Genomic DNA, 22,545 nt, shown 5'->3' with positions numbered 1-22,545 from the left:
TCGGGTGTACCTGGCAGAACCCCACTTCCTTATGTGCCTCTCTAGACCGACTTCACGCTGGGTCTTAATCCCTCCTGCCCTGTGCTTCCCACTGTGAATCCTATTCGGGTGCTGCGAGGTCCCCCCTGTCCGTCGGAGTTGCACAGACCTGCGTGACCTTACTGGGATTGGAGCAGGGGTTTGGCTTCTGGCTATAGAAGTCAGAAGCCTTCGGTTTTTCCAGCCGAGGCCTGAAGCTGCACGGCTGGGCCAGGGGCCGGTCCCCTTCTTGCGGCCTAGATCCTCCTGACACTTGGCAGGTTCGGGGTGTACGGGTGCCGCCTGCACTCGCCGTACCCCCCTAGGATCCCTTCTGCATAACGGAGCTTACTCCCTGCTCCCCTCCTGGGCCTCTGTCCTAGGCCCTTGTAGTGGAGCAGAGCTCCTACAGAGACTTTGCTCCCAGACTGTTCCTCTGAACTGTCCCTACTCAACCACTCAACTACTTTAAGATGTCTAACTTTTTATATATCAACTGTATGAGTGTTCCCATAAACTACTTCCTCCACCCGCACCCACTACTGGCTCCCCCTACCTTTGGGTTCCCCCCACCCCAGCCAGGGACAGGGCGCAGCAGAAAACTACATTGCGTCTTGCCCCTCCTGCTGGCCTGGGTTAGTGTAGCGTTGGATGTAGATGTTGGGATTCCGTGCAGCACTCCCTCCTTACCTGAGAGAAGGGAGACACCACACCTCAGGGTGAGGTGCAGTACCTCTGTGGCGACCGAACCCTCAGGGGCTCCACATTCCCCCCCGGTAAAACACAGCACGTCCGCGGGCTGGAACAAAGCAAAACACGGCATAAATGACATGCAAATTTTTAAGATGCCTCCGCATATAAGATGATAAACACAACATTTCTTCCCTTTATGAGAGGCACATCATTTTTAAATGTTACATTATAAAATATTCTTCATATAAAACATTTTTCAGGAGAGTTCCTGCACCAGGGTGCAACAGCAGCATGAGGGACCCGTCCGCAAACCCTCAACGTAGGCCCTGGGCGTGGCTGCAGGGCATAGATGATCCAGTCCTGGACCTCGTCTTCCGCCACGCCAAAAGGGTTTTTGTTCTGAGGTAATGGTCGTTACTATAAAACCAATATGAGGCACCTGAAGAAGTGCAACTTATTTACATTGGAAAGTTTTTAGGGAGATCACCGTTCTCTTCACTACTGTCTTTTTACCCTGACGGGTGGTAGTAGAAACACACACTATTAAAACATTATTTAACTTTTAACTATACGGGCAACGTCCAACCCTACTTGCTGATTCAGTATTGGGAACCCCGTCTGGGGTATTCCTCATTTTTCCCTGAACCAGCCGGGTCACGAGGGACCTCCTGCAGCGGTGCGTCCTTGTTGGCGTGGTACACTTGCAGGGCATACCAGCCACGCTCACAATGGTGCCGGGTGAACGTGACATGATCTCCCAGATACAGGTTCCGGTCGGGATGGCCTTCCTCCAACTCGGGCTCCACATCACGCTGGTTAACGAATATGTCCCTGTTAAATTCGGGACTGCGGATGAAGCCCCACCCAGCCTTTAAATTGAATTTAACAATGAGGCCCTTTTCGCGGGGGCTAGGGTGGGCTGTCTCCGCCTGGCGGACCTGCGCCTTGGCGGCCTCGTCACGAGCCTCCAGGCGCTCACTGCGTGCTTGCTGGGCACGCCGCTCTTTTTCTAGCTGCTTGAGCTCCCGCTTGCAGAACTCCTTCCTCCGCCGGGCGGCGGGCTCGGTTTCCTTGGAGAACCCTGTAACGGGTCTGGGAGGTGGAACCTCTGAGCTACGATACAAAGGGGCAGTCCTTGTAAGGAAGCGGGTGGCTCCCAGGGTAGGCGGGCAGGTAGTCACGGCAAGTGACGGGGACAGTCCCTGGGTAGAAGGGCAGGAGGTCACGGCAAGTGACGAGGACAGTCTCTGGGTAGAAGGGCAGGAGGTCACGGCAAGTGACGGGAACAGTCTCTTGACAGGCGGGTGGTCACGGCAAGTGACAGCGAAGCCTCCAGATAGGCTAGCAGGCGGGTAGCAGGTGGACGCTCCCAGGTGAGCGGGCAAGAGTCTCTGGACAGGCAGGTGGTCACAGCAAGTGACGGCAGAGCCTCCAGGTAGGCTAGCAGGCAGGTAGCAGGCGGACGCTCCCAGGTGAGCGGGCAAGAGTCTCTGGACAGGCAGGTGGTCACAGCAGGTGACGGCGGAGCCTCCAGGTAGGCTAGCAGGCAGGTAGCAGGCGGACGCTCCCATGAGAGCAGGTAAGAGTCTCTGGACAGGCAGGTGGTCACAGCACGTGACGGCAGAGCCTCCAGGTAGGCTAGCAGGCAGGTAGCAGGCGGACGCTCCCAGGTGAGCGGGTAAGAGTCTCTGGGCAGGCAGGTGGTCACAGTACGTGACGGCAGAGCCTCCAGGTAGGCTAGCAGGCAGGTAGCAGATGAGCGCTCCCAGGTGAGCGGGCAATCAGATCCATAGACAGACTGGTAGGGCTGGTAGGCAGACTGTCGGACCGCAGGAATGCAAGTAGATAGACAAGTATCAGGCAGGTATCAAGCAGGAATCTGGCAGGTAACTGGCAGGTAACTGGTAACGGGACCTGAGGGCTGAAGCAGAGTGATAGACTATGCGACAACATTGCTCGGGCACCTCCATTTAGGAGGAGGTGCCTTATATATGGTGAGGTCCTCCGGCCATTGGCCGGGGACTCCTTAGGACGGCGTGCGCGGCCCCTTTAAGAGAGGGGGGAGGACGCCGGGCACGGAGCGGAGAGGTGAGGGGAACAGCGTCCCTGCCTAGCAGGAGGCAGGGACGCCGACGCTACAGTACCCCCCCCTTTAGGCCCCCCCTTTTTTTAGGCCAGACAGAAATTTATCAAGGATGAGAGGGGATGGATGTTCTCCCGGGGCTCCCAAGTTCTCTCCTCAGGACCAAACCCCTTCCAAGCCACTAGAAAAAAGGTCTTTCCTCTTACCCTTTTGGTGGCCAGAATGTTCTCTACCTCAAACTCGTTTTCAGCGGAAACCGGAGCAGGAGGCGTACATGTAGACTTGGAAAAAGAGTTAAGTACCACGGGTTTGAGGAGAGATACATGGAAGGAGTTAGGGATCCGCAAGTTGGCCGGGAGTTTCAATTTATAGGCCACTGAGTTGATTTGTTTGATAACTTCCAGTGGGCCGATGAACCGAGGCCCTAACTTGTAGGAAGGAATCTTGAGCCGGACATACTTGGACGAGAGCCAGACTTTATCTCCAGGACGGAATTGTGGAGGATCCAGGCGTTTTTTTGTCAGCGTGTTTTTTCATCCGCTCGGACGACTGAAGGAGTGAGGATCGGGTACTCTCCCAAATGGAGGAGAATTCGCTAACGAGAGATTCCGCAGGCGGATTGTCCACTGAGGTGGAGACGGGAAATGGGATCCGAGGACGCTGACCGAAGACTACAAAAAACGGGGATTTGGAGGAAGATTCGCTCTCGTGATTATTGTAAGAGAACTCGGCCCATGGTAGGAGATCCACCCAGTCCGAATGGTGAGCATTAACGAAGTGCCGGAGGTAACTGGTCAGGATCTGATTGATCCGCTCCACTTGACCATTGGACTGTGGGTGGTAAGCGGAGGAGAAGTCCAGGGTGACGTCCAGCAGCTTACATGTGGCTCTTCAGAAGCGTGAGGTGAACTGAACCCCACGATCCGACACGATGTGGAGGGGCAGGCCATGGAGACGGAAGATGTGGCGGATAAAGTCTTTAGCCAGCTCGGGTGCAGACGGGAGGCCCGGCAGGGGAATGAAGTGAGCCATCTTGGAAAAGCGGTCAGCGACCACCCAAATGACCGTACAACCGGCAGAGACAGGGAGATCCGTTATAAAGTCCATAGCTATATGCTGCCACGGGGCAGCAGGTACTGGAAGAGGAAGGAGGCGACCGGCTGGCAGATGTCTCGGAACCTTGTTGCGGGCGCAGGACACACAGGCTGAAACAAAGTCTATTACGTCCTTGTGCAGGGTAGGCCACCAGTAATGCCGGGTAATAAGCTGGAGGGTCTTTTTCTGACCGGCGTGGCCAGCTAGCTTAGACGAGTGACCCCAGTGTAGGATCTTCTTCCGATCAGGTACTGTTACGAACGTCTTACCGGGAGGGAGACGATTTAGATTCACGGGGGCCACCCGCATTACTCTGGCGGGATCAATGATGTTCTTAGGCTCCTCCTCTAGATCAGACACCAGGAAGGATCGGGACAAGGCGTCAGCTTTGATGTTTTTGTCTGCCGGGCGAAAATGAAGAACGAAATCAAAGCGGGCAAAAAACAAGGACCACCGGGCTTGGCGCGGGTTAAGTCTCTGGGCGCTCTGGAGGTAAGCCAAGTTCTTGTGGTCCGTGTAAATAATTACCGGGTGAAGAGCCCCCTCCAGTGCCAGCTTAATGGCCAATAACTCTCGGTCTCCTATAGAATAATTGCGCTCAGAAGGGGAGAAGAGTTTGGAGAAGAAGCCGCAAGTTACCATTCTTCCGGAAGACGACTTTTGGGTAAGTACCGCACCGGCTCCAGAGGAGGAGGCGTCCACTTCCAGGAAGAATTGTTTGTTGCCGTCCGGACGATGCAGCACCGGGGTGGAAGAGAAAGCCTGTTTTAAGGAAAGAAAGGCTTCCTCTGCTTCGGGCGGCCATTCTCTGGGATTAGTGCCCTTACGGGTGAGCGCAGAGATTGGGGCAGTCCGGGAAGAGAAGTGCGGTATGAAGAGGCGGTAGTAGTTGGCGACGCCCAGGAACCGCTGAATAGCCTTCAACCCCTCTGGTCGGGGCCACTTCTGGATGGCAGACAGCTTCTCAGGATCCATTCGTAGGCCGGTCTGAGAGATTATGTAGCCCAAGAACGGAAGCGAGGTCTGCTCAAAGAGGCACTTCTCATATTTAGCGTAGAGGTGGTTCTGCCTGAGCCTGAGCAGGACCTTACGAACATCCCTCCGGTGAGTGAGAAGATCCGGAGAGAAGACCAAGATGTCATCCAGGTACACCACTACGCAGGAGTAGAGAAGGTCCCGGAAGATGTCATTGACCAACTCTTGAAAGACGGTGGGAGCGTTACAGAGACCGAAGGGCATTACCAGATATTCATAGTGGCCGTCCCGGGTGTTGAATGCCGTCTTCCATTCATCGCCCTGATGGATACGGACCAGGTTATACGCCCCACGGAGGTCCAGCTTGGTGAAGATTCTAGCCCCCCTCAGACGGTCAAATAATTCCGGAATGAGCGGAAAGGGGTATTTATTCTTCACCGTGATCTGGTTAAGGCCTCTATAGTCTATACAGGGTCGGAGTGAGCAGTCCTTTTTTTTGACGAAGAAGAAGCCTGCTCCCGCCGGGGAGGTCGATTTCCGGATAAATCCCCGGGCCAGATTCTCCTCAATATATTCAGACATGGACCGGGTCTCAGCAGTGGACAAAGGGTAAATACGCCCACGGGGAGGAGCAGCGCCGGGCATCAGGTCGATTGGGCAGTCGTATGGTCTATGAGGGGGTAATGTCTCTGCCTCCTTTTTATTAAAGACGTCCGCATAAGACCAATAGGGAACCGGAAGACCAGGTAGATTGGCTGGGGTAGGAGAAGGACGGACAGGATGGACAGGAACTAAACAAGTCTTATGGCAGTCCTGTCCCCAGCGAAGGACTTCTCCGGTCAACCAATCAAGCACGGGTGCATGTTTTTGAAGCCAAGGTAGGCCTAGCAAGAGGGCGTGAGAGAGTCCAGGCAGAACATGAAAGAAGATGCTCTCAGAGTGCAGCATTCCCACCTGCAGGGTTATGGATTCGGTGATGAGTTGGATGGGATGTGGTAAGAGGCCCCCATCTACGGCAGCGACAGACAAGGGTACAGCTAGAGGTTTGGTGGGAATGCGGTATTTCTCTACCAGGGACTGAGAAATGAGATTTCCGGCAGCTCCAGAGTCAAGTTGGGCTAATTCAAAATAACGGTTCTCCCCGCAGATGATAGAGACCGACAGCAGCAGAGATGGAGAGGGTTTACTCTTGTCTAGGATGACCTCTCTGAGCGATCCTAGACACAGGCGTTTCCCGACCTCTCCGGGCAGGAACGGATCCGGTGCTCCTTACTGCCACAGTAGAAGCAGCTAACCCCTCGGCTCGGCGTAACTCTTGACGGGTCTTGACCATCTTGGTCTGGTCGACCTGCATAGGCTCAGGTGAGTGCGCCTGGGGAGTAGCGGGAGAAGTGACAGGTTTCTGAAAGGTAGGGGCTAGACGTGGAAACCTCCTCTCACGGGTGACCTCTTTGGCGCGTTCCTGGAACCGGATGTCAATCCGGGTGGCAAGAGTTATCAAGTCGTCGAGAGTGATAGGTATGTCCCGACCGGCGAGTTCATCTTTAATACGGCCGGACAGACCCTCCCAAAAGACAGACACCAGGGCGTCGTTATCCCAGGCCAGCTCCAAAGCAAGGGTACGGAACCGTATGGCATATTGGCCCACGGTGAGATTTCCTTGATGGAGGCGTAGCAGAGATGATGCGGATGAGGTCTTCCGTCCGGGTTCTTCGAAGACTTTACGGAAAGCCGTGAGAAAGGCTGGCAGGTTGAACACCAGGGAGTCTCCTCTCTCCCATAGAGGATTTAGCCAAGCCAGTGCCTCCCCCGTGAGATGGGACATGATGAAGGCTACTTTGGCCCAGTCGGAGATAAACTGGTGGGACAGGAGTTCAAAGTGCAGGGTGCACTGGTTTATGAAGCCCCGAGCTTGAGCGGGGTCGCCTCCGAAGCGAGGAGGTGCAGAAAGCCGGGGTCCGGGGCAGGATGCCATGGTATTGGTGGGCAGCGGCGCTGCCGGGCTGCGAGTCATGACACTAGCGGTGGTTGCTGGTGGAGCAGTCAGAGTGTCCAGGCGAGAGTTGACATTCCGCAGATGACTCAGGATGGACTCCTGTTGGGACCTCTGATGGGACAGTTCATGACATAGGTCCGAGAGCGAGGGAGCTTGGGTGCCACCGGGTTCCATGGCCCGAGCAAACTGTAACGGGTCTGGGAGGTGGAACCTCTGAGCTACGATACAAAGGGGCAGTCCTTGTAAGGAAGCGGGTGGCTCCCAGGGTAGGCGGGCAGGTAGTCACGGCAAGTGACGGGGACAGTCTCTGGGTTGAAGGGCAGGAGGTCACGGCAAGTGACAGGGACAGTCTCTGGGTAGAAGGGCAGGAGGTCACGGCAAGTGACGGGGACAGTCTCTGGGTAGGGGGGCAGGAGGTCACGGCAAGTGACGGGAACAGTCTCTTGACAGGCGGGTGGTCACGGCAAGTGACGGCGAAGCCTCCAGATAGGCTAGCAGGCGGGTAGCAGGTGGACGCTCCCAGGTGAGCGGGCAAGAGTCTCTGGACAAGCAGGTGGTCACAGCAAGTGACGGCAGAGCCTCCAGGTAGGCTAGCAGGCAGGTAGCAGGCGGACGCTCCCTGGTGAGCGGGCAAGAGTCTCTGGACAGGCAGGTGGTCACAGCAGGTGACGGCGGAGCCTCCAGGTAGGCTAGCAGGCAGGTAGCAGGCGGACGCTCCCAGGTGAGCGGGTAAGAGTCTCTGGGCAGGCAGGTGGTCATAGTACGTGACGGCAGAGCCTCCAGGTAGGCTAGCAGGCAGGTAGCAGATGAGCGCTCCCAAGTGAGCGGGCAATCAGATCCATAGACAGACTGGCAGGGCTGGTAGGCAGACTGTCGGACCGCAGGAATGCAAGTAGATAAACAAGTATCAGGCAGGTATCAAGCAGGAATCTGGCAGGTAACTGGCAGGTAACTGGTAACGGGACTTGAGGGCTGAAGCAGAGTGATAGACTATGCAACAACATTGCTCGAGCACCTCCATTTAGGAGGAGGTGCCTTATATATGGTGAGGTCCTCCGGCCATTGGCCGGGGACTACTTAGGATGGCGCGCACGGCCCCTTTAAGAGAGGGGGAGCGCGCGTGCCCTAAGCACAGTGGCCGGGAAGCAGCGCGCGCTGCCAGCAGAGCGGGAGGAGGACGCCGGGCACAGAGCGGAGAGGTGAGGGGAACAGCGTCCCTGCCTAGCAGGAGGCAGGGACGCCAATGCTACAAACCCCATCAGGTCTCCCCCCCCGTTGTCCCAGCATAACTCTTCTCCGCCTGGGCTGGCAACCGGGGGCACTGGTATTGGAAGGAGCGGGCACGGCTGCTGGTCATCAAGGCGGGCAGACCAGTCAAAGACCGGGGCGCCGTAGAGCCACTCTAGTGCCAGAGGCGGAGGTGGCGGGAGGGCCCCCAGTAGTAGGCTCGCAGCTTCAGCGCCCTGGATCAGAGGTTCCCGAAGGACACTGCATAGACGATCCTCCGGTGCAGCGCTCGGAGGTGGAGGTTCCGGGAAGGCTCTTGGTGGGGGGTTCTCCGGTTCCGCGCCCGGGGGTGGAGGTTCCGGGCTGCACAACTGTTCCAGCCAGGGCACGGCAGTATACGGCGGGGGCTGGGGAAGAAGGCCCAGGAGCAGGTCGGCGCTGGCAGCGCCCGGGACTAGGGATTCTCTCCTACCTGCTCCTGTGCTCCACACGGCCTCCTGGTTTTCTGCGAGCTCCGCCGGGGCTGGTGAGCGGCTGCTTGCGTCCGGTTTCACTTTCCGTCGTGCCGTTAACTTTTCCAGCAGCTCGCTTTTCCATCGGGCGACCGCTGCCTGCTGGGCTTGCTCCACCTGTTGGCCCAGCTCGAGGAGCTCGCTCTCAAGGAACTCCACGTCCTCCGGGGACAACTTCTCCACATCTCCTTCCATGGTGAGGGGGTGACTTGGTGCTGCGGCAGGCCAGAGGCGGAGGCTGGCCTTTTGCTCCCTTCCATTCTGGCTGCCGGGTGCGGTCTGGCTAGACGGGTTGAGACCACACCCTGTCTCCATTCTTTCTCTCCGCCTCCTCTCTTCTTTTGGGGGCGGTCCCATGGCGATCTGCTGTTGGTCACTCCCTGTGACGGCCTCCCTGCCTTGACAGACACATCTATGCGGACAGTCACCGTTGCAAAGGGCAGGGTATGCTTTTGGCGCCATTCTGGGACCCGGCCCACGATGGGAGGTTCCATTTTGTTGTCCTTTAGTACACACATAATGGTGCCCATTCTTCTGGGGCTGGCGCTTCATTCAATGTAGTAAAACAGTCCTTAAGCACACAATACCCGCTGGTAATGGCTGGTCACGCATCCTGTTCGTAACGCCAAGATCTGACTCGCCCCCGGGGCCATGGGGTACTCGGCAGCCGGGCCTTATGGCTGCTTTTGGGGGAGATCAAGGTGGCTGGCCCGGTCCATGACCCAGGGCAGTCAGTGCAAAAAGGGGGGATATTTTATAGGGGATTTGTCGTGACGCCACCTGTGGTGTCTGGTGAGGATCACCAGCGCTGCGACAGTCCTCTGAGGCAGGTGTTAGGGCAGCTTGTGATGGAACTGCTCCCCACAGGCGGAGCAAGCCTCAGGGCAGTGTAGATTAAATGGAGGTGCGCTGGGCGTTGTAGTGCAGGAAGGGAAATGGCACCGGCGAAAGAAAGGAACGGAGGCAGCTCAGTGCAGTCATCCAAGATTTACTCACAGTTCTTAGACAGTCCACAGGTGCACTGTACTGGTGCAAGCCTCCCGCGTCGCACTGCGTTCACCGGGCAGGGGTTCAGTCCTTCCTCAGGCAGCACGGGTGTACCTGGCAGAACCCCACTTCCTTATGTGCCTCTCTAGATCGACTTCACGCTGGGTCTTACTCCCTCCTGCCCTGCGCTTCCCACTGTGAATCCTATTCGGGTGCTGCGAGGTCCCCCCTGTCCGTCGGAGTTGCACAGACCTGCGTGACCTTACTGGGATTGGAGCGGGGGTTTGGCTTCTGGCTATAGAAGTCAGAAGCCTCCGGTTTTTCCAGCCGAGGCCTGAAGCTGCACGGCTGGGCCAGGGGCCGGTCCCCTTCTTGCAGCCTAGATCCTCCTGACACTTGGCAGGTTCGGGGTGTATGGGTGCCGCCTGCACTCGCCGTACCCCCCTAGGATCCCTTCTGCAGAACGGAGCTTACTCCCTGCTCCCCCTCCTAGGTCTCTGTCCTAGGCCCTTGTAGTGGCGAGAGCTCCTACAGAGACTCTGCTCCCAGACTGTTCCTCTGAACTGTCCCTACTCAACCACTCAACTACTTTAAGATGTCTACCTTTTTATATATCAACTGTATAAGTGCTCCCATAAACTACTTCCTCCACCCACACCCACTACTGGTTCCCCCTACCTTTGGGTTCCCCCCACCCAAGACAGGGACAGGGCGCAGCAGAAAACTACATTGCGTCTTGCCCCTCCTGCTGGCCTGGGGTAGTGTAGTGTTGGATGTAGGTGTTGGGGTTCCATGCAGCACTCCCTCCTTACCTGAGAGAAGGGAGACACCACACCTCTGGGTGAGGTGCAGTACCTCTGTAGCGACAGAACCCTCAGGGGCGCCACACTAGGCTTTACAGACCTAAGGGGGGGACTGAGATTTTAGGGTCTCTCCTATGTGGTTGCCATTATCAGACATACCCATTCGTTCCCCCTCCATCCTGGCGGAAGCAGATCCAATGTCCTATTTTCTTTATTACAATGGCCCTGTGGGTCCTTGTTAGAGTTCATGTACGATTGTATAAATCTTGTGCCGGCAGAGTTGCTGATGTCGGCAGGCTGATTATTGAGAGGCAGACGTTGTAAATATAGAGATTCCCTCCGAGCTCTGATGTGAGACAAGTAAATTTTACAAATTTTATTTGTTGCCGTCAGGTTTGATAGAGGAACAGCAAAGATGTGGACCTTCTCTATTGGTGGAATAGGCTATAAATTTCATTTTGGAAAAACAAACAAACAACTAATTGCCACACTTAAAGGGTAACTCCATCCAAAATGTGGGATCCTCCTATTGATCTGGGTATCCCTGTTTCACCTGTACATCAATTTTTTTTCTGATCTGAAGTTCATAAGGGTCACAAAGGTCCTACATCAAAGTAACCATCTCATCGATTATAGATGAGGTAGTCACGGCCACGCCCCCATTGGTGACATCACTGTGTGCTCTCACGTTCTTGCAATGTAAAATATCAATAGAATGTCAGGATAATAGGATATCTGCATTTTTCTAATTTTTGAGACTATCTCAAGGCTTTTTGATGAGAAGGGGCTGATTTAGCCAGTAAGGGGCTTTAAAGGGGACATGTCAGCTCTCCTGATATCTCAGTTTTAGAAAATAATAGCAATATAACAATTCTAAATCCTCTTTACTTTTAACTCTTGTGTAACTTTTATACTCTTGTATTCCTCTGTTACTCCTCCTGAGTAAATTTCCAGCATTTGTTACAAGTTACTGTGTCCAATCAGCCCTCACTGTGAAGTGACACACCCACATATTAATTTATTCATAAATTTCCAGGAGGAATAACAGAGGAACGGCTCAACACACAACTAAAAGTAGAGATGCTCCAGAATGGTTATTTAATGGGGAACACAAGTAAAACTAAAACTAAAACTAATAAATCAGGAGCGATGAAAGTTCCCCTTTAAGGGAAATTCTAAGAGGCAAAAAAGTCTGAAAAAGAGAAGAAACAATAATGTCTCTGTAGTGCCACCTATGGGAGGGCAGATCATTAGATCAATATGGCCACCACCCAAGATCCGTGAAGGGCGGTGAATAAAAGGAGGTCAGGGTATAACTACACACTCCATTATTTAGATCGTGGAGTGTCGGAGGCCTCCTTTAATGATGGGGTAAGGTGATCGGTGATTCCGACTGGAATCTCTGCACCGGAAGCCGTGTGCTGCAAAATCTTTTTACTATTGTGGTAGCCCACGGTCTCACATTTACAGGAACAGATGGTCGGACGCAGAATATTTAACTTTATTATAAAATATTATTTATTTTTAGCACATAACTGAGCAGTGTCCCCCGCTGTCACGCAGCTACGTATATGGGGTCTATGTCTATTACCGCTGTTGCCTGGCGAAGCATGTCACAAACGGTCGGTGGAATCTTCAGGTCTTCTCTTTCGGATAGAATAGAAGGGCTGGCATAATATTAGTATGCAGCGCCAGCGCCTCTGTTCCGAGCTGCAAGATAGTAGTCAGGTTCCAGCACAGACAGAAAAGGGCCCCTGTGCAAGTGCAATATGTGGGCCCTTTACAGCTCAAGAGCTCCTAAAAATGCAAAACTGCACCTGCTTTGGAGGTAGAAATGGCCCCCCTACCTCTTGGGCCCCTGTGCGGCCGCACAGGTTGCACCAATGATATGTCTGCTCATGGGTCCCAGCATTGGATGGGCCAAAAACATAAAAAACTGAGCTTTTGGCCAGAGTTCCAGTACATCACTACGCCCCAATGAGCAACTGAGCAGACCCATATTGGAGATTCCCCGGTGTCCAGAAGCCTGAGCTGCCAGTGGCTATGGAGGAGGGCCACTTGAAGTTCTGGGACCCAATAGAAAATCCATTATTTTCCATTATTCAGACACCACTAGAAGCACCACTGAGACCTATAGAAGTTGGGCAGTAATGTCTAGGCGGTGGTGTCCATCATCTGGGCACCACTACCTTACTGTTTGTGGGTGGAACAGGGTTTGGGGAGGCACTGTGTTTCTTGGGGCCCTCTCAGTGCCATTCCATGTCAAAGATCTAGCATGGGTGTCACAATGGTGCTCCTTGTGGTGTCCGGTTATTTGGAGTCTCCTGTGATACCAGGGCCTGGTTGCATCTGTATCCTCCTGTAAATACAAGCAATTTACTGCTTATTAAAATTTTCAGCCGTTCTTGAGATATTAACACTTTTCTTTTCAGCTCGTCGCCTTGGAGACCGACCACCGCTGCCAGACAGCAGAACATGCGCAGTGCTTACAATCTCTTTTCTTTTCTACTGAGCTTGTAAGCACTTGTTTTGAAGCTGGACAGGATCACTGGAGCTCTCTGTTATCTCCTAATCCCGGCCAGCTGCAGCACAGTGTTTACAAGTTAGACAGCAGCGGTGGTCGGTCTCCTAGGAAACGAGTTATAAACAAAAGAAAAGTGTTAATATCTCAAGAATGGATGAAAATTTTAATTAACAGTAAATTGCAAAAGTGTTTTAATTTACAAGCTCTATCCATCTATGAAGGGAATAACCCTTTAAATGAAAGCTACAAAAAAAAAAAATTGTTTTTTTACTTCCTATATTATGATATTACAGATTGGAGCTACAAGTATCAGGCCTGTAACAACGATAATGACGCCATAACTCTGCGTGCAGGATTTGATAGAGCCCCGCTGAAATCTTTAAACTTCAGAAGATGATGTTAGGTGGAGTTTCCCTTTACATGATACACTGTGCTTTAAACTGCAGTTGCACTTTCCAATGCTTTCTCTATGGCAATTTAATGTAGCAAAAAAAACTTTCACTAGATCAATTCTAATATCAAAGTGGTTTATTTTCCCTCTGTGTGGTGTAAGTAAAAGGCTTAATACGTCTCCATACGACCTCCGATGTGCACGGTGCTGTAATACCGCACTCATTGGAGTGCATGGGACCTTGGGATTCTGCCGAATTCATACAGGAATATTTCCGGCAGGGAGTAAATAGAGGAAAATTGCTCCATGCTCCATCTAATGCTGTATTACAGAGGTATTGTCCTTTATGTATGGATGCACCATGTGGCAGCATTTTACTACTTCACAGTCCTGCAGTGTGAATGGCGTCACGCACTGGCAGGGCCATCTTTGTATTTAGTCCTCAATTCTTGCAAGGTGGAGGTCGGGGGACCCTTGGCTTTTCTTAGGTAGGGGTACCAGAAGCCCGCCAATCAGCAGATGCTTATTTAAGAAGACCCCTTTAAGAAGATGCCCTTGACTTGCTGCTCTTTGAATTTCCATTCTGGGGTCTATTTTCTGCTGTATTGGCTGCAGATTACACATGTAAATATTCTGCAGAGACGCGATATTTCAGCCGCTGTCGCATTTCATGGAGAGATTACAGCAATTTCCTGGTGTTTGCCCGCAGTGCAATGAGTGAAAAATGGCATAAAACCTCCCGCGATCGGCGCACGCTTTACAGCACAGCGTCGGAAAGCTGAAATGATATCAATGGGAATTATAAATAGGAAAAGGACCTGGAGATAAACCGCTACCCACCTTTCCCGGGATCCTGAATCTGGGAAAGCTGGGTGATAATCTCATGATATTGCCACCCCCTGATTGGACCCGTAATAGCCAGGATACCTAAGCCACCCTGGTTCCATATAATACTCCGCAGAATTATAATCCTCGTGGCAGATTGGATTAGAGCAGATTATGAATATAAGGACTGAGCTGCAATCTGCGGCCGTCCAGATGTTGGAGAACTACAAGTTTCAGACTGTCCTGTAATAATTCCAAAGGGTAACCCTCGGCTATGTAGAGGATGACACTATTATTTCCATTGTGATCACATGTGTTTACCCCATATTTTACTCAAATTGTCGGTATCATCTCGAGACCCTCCCGGAATTCCCCCCAAAAATTCTTAATTATGACTTTACCTCTGTGGATTGACCCCCCAAATCCCTGAGGATCAGACGTCTAGAAATAGAAGAGGAGTCAATCCATCCAGGTACAAAAAGTCTATGGGAGTTATGGAAGTACCGTCCCTTTAAATTCTAGTGTCCCTTTAAATTCTACAGGATGGGAGCGTTCACAAGTGATTACACATTTAATATTCATCAGGTAGATGAGGTTTGTTTTTCATTACGACGCTCGGTTTCCTGCCTAATTGAAGGAGAAGCTTTTAAGACCGGACTCATGTTTAATTCATCCTAATAGTGAAACAATAAGGAGAAAGTCATCAATAAAAGGGACCACCTGGAACCGACCAATCAGACGTGGTGGGATAATGAGAGCTGGCTTCTGATTGGTTACTGGTGAATAACTGCTTTGCCTTTGCCCAATACAGGGCCCCGATTTACCAGAGGTTCCCCGAGAGCAAGAAGAACAACAAACTGATCCGCCCCTTTAATATAACTTGGTAGTGGCATATTATATGAAAATTTAATTTGCGAGAACTATATGGTGATATTATTTTGACTCTTTAAAGTGGTATTATTTAGATACTGCAGTGCTTAGTAGCTGGCAGTATTATGCAGAGTGTTTATTTCCGTATTAGCTTGGCACTATATGGAAGTGTTATGAGCAGTATATGTTAAAGAGAACCTGTCACTTGTAATAAAAATGTATTTTTTTTACTTGGTGTAAATGCCGCTGTTCTCCTGAATCCGGCGATGTTTTTCTTTTCTTCCTGCGCCTCTCCGTTCTTGAGATATGGCCTCCTCTTTTTCCTGTAGTCTTGTTATGCAAGTGGGCAGGGTCCTGAACTCTTTTAGAGGATCGCGCCCCCTTGACCAACAAGGCCAGATTTATATGCAAGGAACAGGAGGCTGTATCTCAGGAACGGAGAGGCGTAGGAAGAAAAGAAAAACATCGCCGGATTCAGGAGAACAGCGGCATTTACACCAGGTAAAAAAATTATATATTTATGACAAACGACAGATTCTATTTAAGTATTATCTTGGCATTATAGGGCGGTACTATGGGTGCTGAAATTAAATTACAAACAACATGGTGTCCATGGCCCTACAATTTACAAAACTGTTTTTACATGATAACCCTGGTAAGGTGACCAGCAGCAGTCACTGGCATCGTACCGCCATTACATGGCCTGCCGACAACCAGCGCCACCACCTTGTTCAGGTTCTAATAGGGTTCTATTTCCATATGCCTGACCTTCTACCCTTCACCTTCTGATTCCCCACCCCCGTCATTAATTCCGATGTTTTTCTTGGTGGCTCAGCTTTTAATGGTCTTCTGTCACTACAATTGCAGAATACAGGCTGTAAGCAGTAGTCTGAATCTTGCTGATTGACTGCTGCTGCCACTGATTGGCTGGAAGATCATGTGACTGATGAAGAAAACATCACTTAACTTCGTCCTGGTAGGTTGTTAAAAAGTGTTAGAAAACCCCTTAAAGGGTTGGTGCTGGTCCCGATATCTGTCCTTCCACATTTCTCCCTATAAAATTAATAGAAAGTTATCACTTCTTCTCCTGGCAAAATCCACTGGAGCATCAGCGCTAGAACAGCGGTAATATTAGAATCACTTTTTTTTTAAAATGTTAAAGACCCCTGCCCTTAGGCAGGTTTTCAAAACATGATGGAATGGAAAATCCCTTTAAAAGATTATTCCCATCTTCGTGGAATGGATATTGTGGGATAGAGCTGGTAAAAACAAACACTTTTGCAATTTACTGCTTACTAAAATTTGTAACCGTTCTTGAGATATTAACACTTTTCTTTTGTTTACAGCTTGTTGCCAAGGAGACCGACCACCGCTGCTGTCAGAGGTTGGTCTCTAAGGCAACGAGCTGTAAACAAAAAGTGTTAATATCTCAAGAACGGTTGAAAATATTAACAAGCAGTAAATTGCAAACGTGCTTGTTTTTACAAGCTGTATCTAATAATATCCATTTATGAAGACGAGATTAACCCTTTAAGTTTACAAAAATATAGGAGAGACGTTCGTATCCGTTTAAATATTTTTAAGACTTTAAAATACCTAAAGTATAATTGTGGGCAAGGTTTATAAATTATTTCAAAGAAATAAGAAAAACAGATAAAAATCTGCAAAATAAATGCTCTGTATTAAATGGTGAGCTCCGTCAGACACTTTTCGGGTCCGCCGCTGGTATGGAGATATTTTATATGATTAGATCTGGATATTTTATAATTAGAAAATTGAAAACTTCATGAATGGGGATAATGAAATCAGTGCAGATAATGAGTTAAGACGATGGAGAAGATAAAAATGAGCGGCAGATAAAGAATTGTGTGGTATGGGGAAAGATTAGGAAGAAAAAACTGGGGTCCATATTGCGGGGCATGGGGCGGTGATATGAGGTCCTGGGGACAAATGGAAGAAGGCAAGACGTAGATAATAGAGGTCCCTAATCTGTTAACCAAAGTGAAGACAATAAAGAGTGTCTCTTACTCTGGGAGGACCCGGCACGACCATGATTTACATCGACAGCCCATTGACATCAATGAGAGTTGTGTAATACCTCATTTCCCCTGTGGTGGTGCTGCAAGGAAATTGAACATTTGCAGTAACAAATTACAGTTGATTCCTGGTGGAATCTTTTTGATAAAAATGGGTTTGTTTAATGTGGTTATTTAGGGACAGAGATTGCACTTTCCTACAATCAGTTGAACATTTTCATCAATTTTGCCCATTTGAAGGGTAAACTGATCCCAGGGGTTGTACTGCTGAGACCCCCAGTGATCAATTATCTGATCTCAGAGAAGTCCACTGCTGAGACCATCATATATATCACTGGAGATCACAGGGTGTTATGCTGCTGAGATCCCCAGCAATTAATAGGCAGATCACCTGGAGATCCACTGCTGAGAGCATCACTGATCAATAAACTGATTTCAGGGTGTTCTGCTGCTGAGATGCTCAGTGATCAATAATCTGATCGCAAGTAGATCCACTGTTAAAATCACCAGGAATCAATAAGCTAATCAAGAGGAGATCTACTATTGAAATCACCAGCAACCAGTAAGCTGATCACAAGAAGATCCACTATTGAAATCGCCAGCAATCAATAAGCTGACCATGTGGAGTTCCACTACTGAAACCACCAGCAATCAACAAGCTGATCAAAAATAGATCCACTATTGAAACCACCAGCAGTCAGTAAGTTGATCACAAGAAGATTCAATATTGAAACCACCAGCAATCAATAAGCTTATCACAAAGAGATCCACTGTTCAAACCACCAGCAATCAATAAGTTGACCATGTGGAGATCCACTACTGAAACCACCAGCAGTCAGTAAGATGATCATAAATAGATCCACTGGTCAAACCACCAGCAATCATTACACAGATCACAAGTAGATCCACTACTGAAACCACCAGCAATCAGTAAGCTGATCCTCAGGATGTTGCACTACTGAGGTCCCCAGTTGTCAATAAATTGATCTCGGCCCACTAGCAATCAATAAGCTGATCTATGAAAGGATAACTGCTGAGACTCCCCAGCAATTAAAAAGATGATCTTAGAGTGTTATGCTGCTGAGATCCCCAGCAATCAATAGGCTGATCACAGGGAGATCCCCTTACTGTTCAATAAACTGATTACACGGTGTTCTGCTGCTGAGATCCTCAATGATCAATATGCTATTTACAAGGAGATCCACTGTTCAAACCACCAGCAATCAATACGCTGATCACAAGCAGATCCAGTGTTCAAATCATCAGCAATCAATAAGCTGATCACAATGAGATCCACTGTTCAAACCACCAGCAATCAGTAAGCTGATCACAATTAGATCCAATACTGAAACCACCAGCAATCGATATGCTGATCACAATTAGATCCACAACTGAAACCACCAGCAATCAGTAAGCTGATCACAAGTAGATCCACTACTGAAACCATCAGCAATCAATAAGCTGGTCCTCAGGATGTTACACTACTGAGTTATCAATAAGTTGATCTCAGGGTGTTTTTCTGAGATGATCTGCAATCAATAATCTGCTCTCAGGGAGGATCACTGCTGAGATATCTCCCCACACCCAGCAGTCAAAAAGATGATCTCAGGGTGTTCTGCTGCCAAGATCCACAGCAATCAGAAGGCTGATCTCAGGGAGGTCCACTGCTGAGACCACCAATGATCAATAAGCGGATCTACTGCGGATCGGTCCACCACTGAGACAATCAGTGATCAATAGGCAGTTCAGCTGCTGAGACCCCCAGTGAAGAATCACAGGGAAGTTTACTGCTGGGAACCCTACCAATCAATCTTAATCTGCAACCTGGTAGCAAGTGTTCAATTTCCCTACAGCTCCCCCGCAGGAAAAATAAAGCATTACACATCATATATGGAAATCATCAGTCTGTCCATGTCAGGTGGGGGACACATTGGTTAATACGTGAGGGCAATGAATGGGAGATCAGGAAGGGTAATTCTCTTAAAGGGTATTTGAGGGTGATTTTATTCCATTTCCATAGACTAAGTTGCAACCTATTGACCATCGCAGATGATGATATTACCCGCATGATGCAGGAACACACACCACACATTGTTTTTCACACTTTGGGGGGGGATAATGGCCGTTATTTGGCCATTACTTATATTTAATGGCACAGAGAGCAGCGAGCTGGAGATGTGCTGACAGGATGCATGGCCATGCTTTACAGATGACATTTCCAGCCCTCGCAGCAGCGCAGGAGACAAGCACAGCTCCGGAATGAGATGTGGGCAATTATAAACTGGACGGGTGTGTGCTGCTCCTCAGATGATTCGCTTCCCAATCAGAAACATGGACGCTGTCCCTTTAAAAAAAATGTGCCTTCTCCGGGGTCTCATTCTCTCTGCATCAGTAGACTTCAGTTTTTTTGCATAATGAAAGTCTGAGTGGCGTTGTAAGGGGCGAGGATACCAGATCTGGAGAATAGCTGTGTAATACTAAATATCAGAGAGAGAGAGGAGGGAGGAAAGAGAGAGAAAGAGAGAGAGAGAGAGAGAGAGACAGGGTCAGGAGATGTGAGGCACAATGGAAGGACGCAGACGAGGGAAGCAATGAGGGCAAGCAGAGACTGGAGCAGAGGAGAAAAAGGAGGCACTATCTGATCCAGAGGAAGACGGAAGATACAAAGTGTGCACAAGAACCGACAAGATCACAGGTAGAACTTGATGGACTTCAACTATGTAACAAGTGGCTGAAAGACCATCCAAGGCAAGGCGAGACCTCCGAAAGAAAAGAAGAGCAGCAGCAGGTAGGTGTAACTTGCCACCTTCTGAATGTCCACTCTTAGGACGGAGTCTTGGGTTTACAGATCCAAAACCTAAAGACTAAGCTGGAATTAAAACTTTGCCAATAAGAGTTGGAATCCATCCTAGAAGATCCCATCTTATGTTACCCTAAAACCTACACAAGCCCCAATCTCGTAGACCGTGGGATGCACAATTTGTAAATATGTCTGTACTGAGTATGGGAATTGCAACGAGGTTCAGTAGCTGATGATTTTTTTTCTTCTTCCAAAAACCTGACTAGCTGGAGGGTAAAGCTGCTCATCCCAGGCAACACACATGCCAGGAGATTGCAGAGAAGGAAGAAGCAACCTGTTCAGCATCAGTTCCCCAACTTACTATAGGGCTATTACGGATTTACATCATGCACCAATATTTCTTGCGTCATTTGGGTTTGCACAAGGACAAGGCGGACAGAACATTTGTGCAGTGACTGAGTGAAAAAAAGCAAGTAAGGAGCTTTCCTTCAGCAGCACAGAACCCAGCTAGGAGCTTTCCCTTCAGCACCATCTCAGGAGCAGATCACAGAGCTATGAGCTGTCCCTTCAGCACCACTGAGCCCGACTATGAGCTCTTCCATCAGCACCTTGAAGCAGATAACTGAACCCAACCATGAGTTGCCCCTTTAGCATCCCAGAGTCTGGAAATGAGCTGTCCCTTCAGCACCACAGAGTCTGGAAATGAGCTGTCCCTTCAGCACCATAGAGTCTGGAAACGACTTGTCCCTTCAGCATCATAGTCCATGCACCCGTCCCACCGAAGAAAGAATGATCTTTGCAGTTGGGATCAAAGTGGCATCTACTTTAGTCTGAACACTAGGAAACTTCCAACATCCATTGCTCCGAATCCAAGGAGAAAGGCACAAAGTTTAACATTCTAACTTATTACTTCCCAACAAAGGGTCATAGGACAAGTCCAAGGAGCAAACTTAAGGTTCTCAAGGTCATTGAACTTGTTCTCCTGCCAAACTAAAAAGTTCTCCTAAATCTGGATTATACAATCTTAGACGCTTACTTCATCCAGGTTCTTCTCAAGCAAGGTGCCCAACTATCATGACCAAGAATGAGGATGTGTGACAGAGGTGTTCAGATGCTAATTACCACTGTGGGGGCCTTTGCAGCTTTTAGTCTGATGACCATAGCGGTGGGCACGGATTATTGGCTGTATTCGAGAGGGGTCTGTAAGGCGAAATCCACCAATGACAATGAAACCAGCAAGAAGAATGAAGAGGTGATGACTCACTCAGGGTTATGGAGAACCTGCTGCCTTGAAGGTATATTATCATCGTAGTAGACACCTTTGAACCATTTGGCTCGTGTGTGATTGCATTATTGTGTTGTGTGGTAGGACTATGGTGCTAGATCTCTGGAGGTTCTCAGAGCTTCAAGGTCCTGGTGGTTCCACCACCGCTGCTCAGACATGGGCTGATGGAGTTCATAGTGTGAGCTCATATGTTTGTAGAGTACGTAATATATTACAGAATTTGCCCCGGTTGCCATCGAGGTCTGTAGATCTTGAAGACCATGGTTGACTAGTCTTAGGTAGGATGTATGAGGTCAGGTTGGAGTAAGAGTGTTCTGCTCTGTAGACTAGAACTCACATAAGAATCCCGCTCATTTTACAGAACCTTTAAGATCCCTAAGAAGTCCCTCATCCCAATGTCCTTGAACACTCATACCCATCAACTTCCAAGTAGGACTTTGCTCCTCTCATTCACCTGCGCCATCCCACCTACCTAGCAAAGTAGGCTTGGATCTCGACTATCACTTTGACAATAAACTCAGTTCTGTTTCTATGTTGATTCTATGTGGGATATTTTCTAATATTAGCGTGTGTGTGGGAGATACCTAACTGAGCATTGCTATGGAGTTCTGCTTGGCTAGAAAGGGTTAACCACTTCACAGCCAGCGTCCAGCTCCACATGGGGAGAGTGCCATCATCGCCACTTTTTTTAAACGCACTAATTCAATATCAAAAGCATGGACAGAAATTAAAAATATCCGCATTTGCTGTTTGTTTTTTTTTGCATGGGACTACAACCCCTATCATCCCATGCAGATGTTATATGGAAAGTTATGTAGTGCACGGACTGAAATTTCCATAGTGGCTTCTGGTTAGGAATCTTTAGTTTTGTTTTGTTTCTTAGGCTTTTTTTGCTTTTTTCTATTAAGGCTTAAAAATAAGAAAATTTAAATTGAGAATAAATAGTTGCCACCATGGGGTCGTTGGTAGCCCAGGAGCTTCTAGGTTTTGAAATGTTTTTTTTTTTCTTGAGTCGTGAAAGGGTTAAGAAGACAATATAACTCCTTGTGTTGCCTAAGTCACAGATTCCCCCCTGTATTTAATCTTCTTTTCATTGCGCAGATTAATCAAGCTTTCTCCAATCTCTCATGTTTTGACTTCCAGATCCGTTCACCTTCTATAGGAGATAAAATGGAGAATCGGGCAACGCCGCAAATACAACACACTATTATAAATGTTTAATACCCGACCTTCTATTCTAAGGAGGCGACGCTGTGCTTGAAGGTCACCCCTAATTTTAAAGGAGTCGAAAAGTGGCAATTTAAAGGAACCCTCCTGTGGGGAGATAAAGTCACTCCAGAAATTGTCACGCCCATCCTCTTCTACCAAATCCTTACTGTAAAAAAAAAAAAAACACAATAAAAAAAAGCCTAATAGTAAAAAGTC

At 49.3% G+C, this 22,545-nt stretch overlaps 1 protein-coding gene across 1 annotated transcript in view; it reads left to right on the top strand.

The window, feature by feature from the left end:
- The first annotated feature begins 19,166 nt into the window (after window positions 1–19,166).
- CACNG3 (calcium voltage-gated channel auxiliary subunit gamma 3) overlaps window positions 19,167–22,545 on the top strand; it is a 140,752-nt gene continuing 137,373 nt past the window's right edge. The window contains exons 1-2 of the mRNA XM_073648326.1: window positions 19,167–19,823; window positions 20,102–21,130. Of these exons, the coding sequence (XP_073504427.1) occupies window positions 20,920–21,130 (211 nt within the window). The 5' untranslated portion in view covers window positions 19,167–19,823; window positions 20,102–20,919. The remainder of the gene's footprint in view (window positions 19,824–20,101; window positions 21,131–22,545) is intronic.

The sequence above is a fragment of the Phyllobates terribilis genome, unplaced genomic scaffold (assembly GCF_046119375.1).
Source record: "Phyllobates terribilis strain yellow unplaced genomic scaffold, ASM4611937v1 Scaffold_9__5_contigs__length_417890890, whole genome shotgun sequence".
Classification (NCBI taxonomy): domain Eukaryota; kingdom Metazoa; phylum Chordata; class Amphibia; order Anura; family Dendrobatidae; genus Phyllobates; species Phyllobates terribilis.
Note: the sequence above shows the minus strand (reverse complement) of the source record. Positions and strands in the feature narration are given on the sequence as shown.